The sequence below is a fragment of the Ptychodera flava genome, chromosome 12 (genome assembly GCF_041260155.1).
Source record: "Ptychodera flava strain L36383 chromosome 12, AS_Pfla_20210202, whole genome shotgun sequence".
NCBI lineage: Eukaryota > Metazoa > Hemichordata > Enteropneusta > Ptychoderidae > Ptychodera > Ptychodera flava.
Window position 1 is genome coordinate 41,616,640 of NC_091939.1, and position 8,411 is coordinate 41,625,050.

At 38.2% G+C, this 8,411-nt stretch overlaps 1 protein-coding gene across 1 annotated transcript; it reads left to right on the forward strand.

Annotated features, from left to right (window-relative positions):
- Positions 1-1,534: 1,534 nt before the first annotated feature.
- Positions 1,535-4,022, forward strand: LOC139146318 (uncharacterized). Its single transcript, XM_070717725.1, has 3 exons — positions 1,535-1,648; positions 3,084-3,334; positions 3,480-4,022. Exons 1-3 carry the CDS (start codon positions 1,535-1,537, stop codon positions 3,757-3,759), a joined length of 645 nt encoding a protein of 214 aa, XP_070573826.1. The 3' UTR covers positions 3,760-4,022.
- Positions 4,023-8,411: the final 4,389 nt, after the last annotated feature.

Sequence of the window (8,411 nt, forward strand, 5' to 3'; positions counted from 1 at the left end):
TAATTTCAGGAGGGGATAAGTACTGTGTGGCCTCATGGAATGTGTGGTTTGGATAATTTTGCATGCCATGTTGATTTTATTACATGTTAATTTGTTTCTTTGTAACTGACCTACTAATTAACCTTTGTCACCTCACTACACCTGACAAATCAAACCCTTGTGAGACGGAAATGCCATGTACTGAAGCCAAGCCTACTGTTCCAGCTACTGACCACTTTAAGTTGCTAAATCTCAGTCTTTTGTACCGGTACAGGGCTGGTAATTAACTTAGAATATATTCAAGCAGCAGAAAATCAACATCACCTGCAGTATATATTGGGAAATATTGTTGATTCTGCATGTTTCAATTATTGTCCTATTTATTTTCTAGGACTGCATCACAGTGCCCAGAGAATATCACAGCTGATGAAGTCAGCAGAATGATCAGAGACCTATTTCCCAGTGACGTCACCATTCACAAAAACTTCCTGTGTGGACAGAATTTCTGCAATAGGATTGCAACTGACTATGCCGCTATGCTTGTTTGGCAGCAAGAACTTTAATAATAATAAGTTTATTACTGCGCCACTTATTGGTGGTTGTGCTTTCTGGAAGGTGACAGTCACTAGAGACCTGTGGAATGGTCTGTGTTATTTTTAAAAAACATCATGCAATACATCGTAAGAATAAAATTAACAAATTCTCAGGTGTGCCAAGTGACCACTTCAAATATAATGCTCTCAATACCCATACATGTATGAAAGGAATGACACATTCTGCAGCATAAAACAGTGAATTTCTCCAGCAATTATCTTCTTTCCACCAAGAAGATATCAATGTAAAAACTGTCAGAAAAACTGTACAAGAAAGCATTTGCCACAGCATATTTCATGATGTCAAAATATGTAGCAAATTATCTTTTTTGTACCAATTTTGGGATATTGCCGAGAAAATTCTTGATGTCTCAGACCTTATTTTGATTACGGATCTGCAGCATCGAATAGCGAAATTTTCTTGCTTCTTTTGTTACAAACACTGAATGAACAGGTAGTTGAAGGGTTGAAGCTTCTGTGAGTTTTGGGCTTGTGACAGCTGAGGTTACTGACATATCTGTGAGCCAACAGGTGGTTACCTTTATACACTGACAAAGTGAAAGGTTGTGAGCAAATTAACTTCTTGTCAACACAAGATATCCTGGTTGATTATTATTCAGCAAAATGCAAATTCCATATTTTCCTTGTTGCAAACAGAGTTAGCTTCACGTGGCTTATATCCCTAGAGAATTGCATGGGTTTATGTACTGATGGTGCCACGTTTATGGTGGGTAATCAGGGAGGTGTAGCAGCTAAATTCAGGGCTGAAAATAGCTTGATTATCAGTGTGCATTGTGTGTGTCACAGGTTTGCCTTAGCATGTACTGACAGCATAGTAACAATCAAGAATATTGTGATGTGTCAGACACTCTTCAACAACTTTGGCAATATTTTGAAAATTCTCCCAAAAGGAGTGTTGGACAGTGTACGGCAGTTGCCAATATTGCAGAAGTTTTGAAAGTATGTTGAAGGGACTGTTTAATTTCTACCACTACAGTCCAAAACAGCGACGAGATCTGAAAGAAGTTGCTTCAATCATGGAAGAAGATTTGGCCCATCTTGGCTACATCAAGCAGGTAAACTGTACGCATTTTGTCTTTTTCAATTTTCCAAATGGTAGATTCAGGAAAAATGTATCTTTGGGATAGGTATTTTTTTACAGTTACCTTCTGATTTACTACTTATGGGATTCATTTTCAAGCTCTTTGAATATACACAACTTTTAACTGTGTTTAAAGTTTTTTGAAAATTTTATTTTCCCCATAGAGAAAACAAAGTAATGGTGGCATTAATGAATTTCAAATATCAGTAAATGTTAGGTGATTTGCTTCTCTGGTACCAAAATTTGCATAAAAACCTGCAGATTTTGTTCTTGATTTCATGAGACAATGGTTGAAATAATGCAAGTTAGCTTGAGGAAATTTGAGCAAAATGTAAATCTTCCACTTTCGAGGTGCATAATACCTTGAATAAGTGATTTCCATTGTACAAAAAATACACACTTTCTGTTGGTGTAAAGCTGACATGTACCAATCTTACTTCACCTGTTGCTGCAGCCACTAGCTAACTTTCATCACAAATTTATTTGGACTAATAATTGCAAATACATTAAAAACACATTCAGAATATGATTATGTCACAAATCTGATTTCACACAAAAATTGCATTTATTTTGAAAATTATTGGATTGTGTTACACCAATATGTTTCTTTTTATTTGATAAAAAATCACCAAATTTTTCCACTTTTTGTCAATTGAAAGGTGCGATGGTTATCAAGTAAAGTAAGGGCAGTCCGAGCAATACAGAACAGTCTACCCATTGTTGTTACCCACCTAGAGGCTGTTAGCAGTGGAAAAGATGACACGGCAGCAGCAAAGCTAGAGGGTGGCTGAAGGAAACTCGGAGTGTATCTTTCATAAAGCCCTGCACATTTTGCTGGATGTTTAACCTAAATTGCAGAAATTTCACAGGTACTAGGATTGGGATACTCTGATATTCAAAAAATTAACACCACATAATTCCAACAGAGTTTGCAATGGCAAAAACTGCAATTTGTTATGAAAATGTTTTGGACAGTATGACAACGTTTGGCTATACTTTCATATCTTGATTAACGAACAAAGTTTAGAAGCTTGTCGTATTCCCAGGAGTAATACTAAATTGCCAAGTATTTATGCTTTGTCATCATAACCTTGTATACAGGTACGTGGAATGGCCATTGTTAGTTGAAAAACAAATTTGTTGAAATTTGAATTTCTAACAGAAACAATGATCAACTGATTTTTCACCATTGGCTATGTTGAGAAGCAAAATACTTTGCGCTTCAATGTCATGTCTTTGTGAGTTTAATTCAGTCCAGTTGATAAACAGAATAAGTACAGTAGTAAAGGTAGATAGTGGAGCTTTAATTGGTAGCCATCACTTTTGACTGTCACACTATCTACATTCTGCCACTTGTTCTGGTAATAATCAGTCATGTGTGTACTTTTTCTTCTCACTTTTTGTTGTAGATATTCCAGCGAGAAGATCTCCTGGTGATTGATGTTAGCCACGAGTTAGAAGCAGCTGTGTTGAAGCTGTGTGCATTGAAAGTTGATCCAACCAGAGGTGGAAGCATGGCAGATTTCAACAGACTGTACAAACCTACAGAACGTATGTTTGGTGATGTGACTCTGCAGGGTCCATGTCCCAGCATCAACTTTGCAGAAGACCCACTACTTCATGATCTAATTGATGGCATTAACAACTATATAGACAAGAGGTGAGTTCTTTGTATGGTACCCCTATTAGCCTGTATACTACTTACCTGTATGGAACACTGCTTGTATGAAATGTCATGGATGAACTTTTAGAATCTATTGTGTATTCTGAATCATTCACACTTCCTTGTTTTATCTACTTTACAGGTTTCATAACTTTTATGAGCCTCCCTTGGCTTGTTTTGAAGCATTTGACATTGGCAGGTGGCCAAGCAACAGGGAAGATCTACTTCTACATGGAGATGATGATGTTACTACCGTGTTCATGCATTTTGCTTCTCTTTTTACTGAGGATGAAATTGCCATTGGAAAGGAACAGTTCACTGATTTGAAAGCTAGAGTCAGAGATATTGGTGGAAATTCCATGTATAGAGTCTACCAACATCTGCTGACAATAAAGCCCTCAAATTTGAACATCATACTGTAGCTTGTGAATATTATGTTCACCATTAGCCCAAGCTCTGCAACTTGTGAGAGGTGTTTTTCACACATGAAGTTAATTAAAACAGCTCAACGTTCATGTTTAAAGCAGTTCATTACAGGCCCTTCTCATCATCATGTTGCATGGACCCTCCATTTCAGACTTCAATGCAGATGCTGCTATTGAGCATTGGCTCAGCGTTGGTGGTACTAGACACTTACAGGGTCACAGTGTTTGTGGTGGAAGTTCTCCCACAGAATCATTGCTCAAGTAGCTTACATAGCATTGTGTTACTGGTAACATATAGAATATTGTCTGGATAAATAAATGAAAATAAATGAAATATACTGCTTATGAATATTGGCTCAGGCTGTTTTCATTATTCAACAGAATTTTTTACATAGTCACATTCATACAAATGGAGGACAAGTAAAATTTTTGTGAGGACAAGTGAAATTGAAAATCCACTTGTCCCACGGACAAGTGAACTGAAACAAAAATTGTCAAGCCCTGGTAAAGGTTGTATTACACGAAGTCAGTGGTTGTTGGTGGAAATTGTAAAATCGAAAGCATTGTCACCCTTCTTTCCAAAGCTCACATGACTGTGACATTCTTTTGTCTATTTATGTGAGTAATGCAAGGCCAGAGAGGGGAGCAAGTACACTAGAACATGTGAAGAGCAGATTGAGAAGCAGACTGACAACTAAAATGTTGCAAGCTATTCTGCACGTAAGCATAAATGGACCCCCAGCGGCCAATGCAGAGACTGAAACCCTTATAGCAAAGGCAGTAGCAAAGTGGCATTGCTTGAAAAATAGACGGTATAAAACTAACAACAGATGAAGATACTCATAAAGCTACAGCACCATCAAGTTAAGGTTGCCAATGCATCAGCTGTCCAGGTAGATGAGTTCAAAGTCAATCACAGTTATTATCTAAACTGGCAACATGTACTGCCATAGCTGTTAAACTTCTTGGCATGGATGAATCATATGTAGATGATCATAATGGCATGGAACTTGATGAGATCATGCAAAGTTTTCCTTGCTTGAATGAAAAATAAACATGTACCTGTTATTAATGTAATCGAACTGTGTGGTCAAGTTGTTATATCAAATTTGGAACAGATATGTGCAGGGATGGGAGGGGCGAGGGGGTGGCAACCAAACAACCCCATATGCTTTGCAGTAAGTATATGGCTTGGCCACCTGTAATTTTGATAAGGCCCCCTGTTTCAAAATTGAGAGAAATCCCTGTACCCGGCACAGGTAACAGGGTCAGATTGCATTAACCTTGTCTTTGTAGCAAAGTCCATTACGGAGAGCTCTTCATCAGCGTAGGTCTTGCCAACAACAAATTTGCCCATATCTGGTGTAAATGAAGCCTTTCAGTGTCTGCCGCTAATTGCTTCATCATGACATTAGATTTTTCTTTCCTTTTTAGTCCTTTGGCCCAAAGTACTAATGTGATGACGCAGCCTCTGTTGTCGCATACAGTGGGCCATATGCTGTGGACGCATGTATCTCAGAAACGCTTCAGTAACTTTTTCTGAAATTTGGTCTGATGGTCACTCGGGAACTTATCTCAAACGGTCTTTTTTCTTTTTTCGATTGAATCATTTTAAAGTAACTTTTTTAGCATTTTTGTGGAAATCAGTATTTTCAATTTTTCCTCAAAACCACTGATTTGATCATGTCTTTGTTTGGCATGGGTGTTCGTATATTTAAAGTGGGGTCAGAACTGTTGAAATTGTGGTGAGGTATGCCTTAATTTATTTTTAAATAATATTTTAATGAATTTGTACTTGAATTTTAGTTGATTTTCAGTCAAGTTCGATAAAGCTACCATGTGCGCATGCGCTGAATACAAGAACAGATATTGAGTTGAAGAAGAACCAACGCCATCTTGTTTCTCGGTCTCGTCAGATTTATTACGTTTTAAACTTTTTGACGTGTATTAAAATGTGTCTGGTTAATATGAAGTTGACAGTGATGGTACTTTGGTCGCCGTCGCGCATTTTTGGTACGAAAGGCCCCTTCAATTGACAGAACAACGATGTGCTCCGTAGACCCAACTCACCGGGTACTGGCAAATCTATGTCATGCCGGCAGGGCAGAGTGTCAGTTCTACCGAGGAAGGCAATGCCACTAGCCCGTAAGTAGGGCTGCGATAAGCTGGCCCAGAGCGAGGCTGCAAGGATGTGACCTGTTGAAGAATAAAAATCGACGCCATCTTGTTTCTCAGTCTTGTCCGGTTTATTACGTTCTAACCTCTCCGCGTGTCTTTCAATGTGTCTTATGAATATGAACCTGACACTGATGGTACTTTGGCCGTTGTTGCGCATTTTTTGTACGAAAGGCTCCTTCGATCGACTGAAGAATGATGGGCTCCGCGTATTCACCGGGTACCGGCGATTCCATTTTCTTGACGGCTGACTTATCAGTGCTAACCGAGCAAGGCAATCCGCACTGCCCTGTAGCAGTGTACAGTGCGGTGTTGAGCTGGATACCGAGGCCAAGCGAGTATGCGCATGCGTATTGGCCTTGTGACAGTGTGTGACGTTTGCGTACGTCTCCATTCGACTCCAAGTTAATGTCAGCTGGTAACGTGCAGTTGTTTTGGCGCAGCGAAAACTTCAATATTTCGTCGTAAGTTGTGTGTTTATTTTGTTGTAATTATTGACTCTGATGACTGAAGAGAAGGTGTGCGCCTATTTTGATCGATTTTTGTACGAAGTACTTACGTATCACTATCAGGCAGAGAACATACCAACAACAGAATGAAAAATGATCGATGACACGTAGCAGGGTGGAATGGCTTGTGTCTGACAGACCACATATATGCACATGGACACTGTGGTCGGACGCTCTTTGGAGTCGATGATTTGTCAGTACGAGGTAGTCATACAAATCACAATTTGGTTTTTGGCGAGTTGCATTGGACACGGTACGAGTTAGCTGGTACCCAGCATGGTCAGTTTATTCCTCTGTTGTTACGTCTATTGTCGTACTGTATTGGAGCCGTCAACGCGGTGATGACCTTAGAATTTTTAATGGTCCGTTGTAGCACGTTCAGTAGTTGAACAGAGCCGCGCAACGTACGGCAGGCATGTCGTAGTTATAGGTGAAGTTGTAATGTAAATTGAATACAGGGAGCGCACTCTTGTTTCACTATAATATCGGCCCATTGCTTGGCCTGAAAACAGGTCATTCTGCCGGTCTATCGTTGTCGATGCTCCTGATTTTTTTGTAACATCTTAGTAGGTATTTGAATAAACGTCGTATGAAATACGATTTCTTGCCTGAGATCTTATTGGTTTTTAATCAATGGTGGAAGATGCATAGATATACTTTGAGGAAGGTGAGAAAAGGTGTGCCTCACAAGATTTGTCAAACGTGTTTGTATTTTATATTCATTTACTGTTTCGTCTATCTTTTTGCAAGATGGGAAGAAAGAAAAAGTCATCTCTTGCAAGAGCAAGTGCTTTAGCCAAGGTAACTGTATGATCTTTAAAGGTATACAGTCACCTGAAATGAATATGCAGTAAACATGCCCATATATGGTCAAAGGGGTGTCATTGGTATTAAAAATGCCCATGTGAGGGTGTTGTTTTTAAAAGCAGCCACCCGCTTAAAATCTGTGATTGGTTAGATTTCTCTTTCCATGGTAACTGTGGCAAAATTGGAACAGGTGACCGTATACCTTTAAGCAACTGTTCATTTGATAGTGCATTAGTGACAGGTCATTGCATTTTTGCGTGTTAAAATGGCACAACTTAATGTGCAGGTCCATATGAATATAGTTTGAAGTGAAAATTGTACTTGTAAAGAATCTTTTATATCATCCACTGTAAGATTGCTACATTCTTTAACACATAGTAAACACAAACTTGATCACTAAAGACTGCTACATTGTGATAATATTAATATTATTATTATTATTATTATAGACTTTATTTCGGACTCATTGTCCATATAACAACAAAAGAAAATCTGGTGATAATATACACAGCTTGGTTAAGTTATACAAAAAGAAGCTTGTTCCATAACTTTATCATTTCGGAGTTTAAATATAATGAGTCATACACACATCGTACAATATCATTACTGCTTCTCAGAAGTCTTTGCTTTAGAACCATAAATTTGCCTTCTTAGCAAGGCATCAAAGTTATTGATTCTGTTAGATACAAACATAGAGCTTGCACTACTACGTTTATCATAACCCAATAAAAGACGAGCAGCATTATTGTAAGCAACTTTCAATTTCCTCATAATATTAACAGAATATTTCATCCAAATTGGACCGCCATACAATTGATAACAATATGTTTTGAAAAGAACACTCTTGACTTCAAAGGTACATCGAGAAAATTTTCTCATAAGCATATTAGCTGATATATAAAAGCATCTCATCTGTCGCTCGATATCGTCATCATCACGAAAGTGATCGTTGAGAACAAAACCCAAATGTGTCTTCTTTGTGACAAATACTAATTTAACTCTATTGAGATACACAGAAGGAATGTGACGAATCATAGATGAATCGCATCTCACACACATACATTTGGTCTTTTTGTTATTAAATAAAATATCATGAGTATCACCATAGTCACTACAAATATTGACCAACTTCTGAGTTCCCTTGACAGAAGGACTAAT

Excerpts from the sequence above, each read along its gene's own strand:
- LOC139146318 (XM_070717725.1), top strand. The coding sequence starts at position 1,535 with ATGTTGAAGGGACTGTTTAATTTCTACCACTACAGTCCAAAACAGCGA. Across the intron at positions 1,649-3,083 it reads ATCTTGGCTACATCAAGCAG|ATATTCCAGCGAGAAGATCT; the intron begins GTAAACTGTACG and ends TTTTTGTTGTAG. Across the intron at positions 3,335-3,479 it reads AACAACTATATAGACAAGAG|GTTTCATAACTTTTATGAGC; the intron begins GTGAGTTCTTTG and ends TCTACTTTACAG.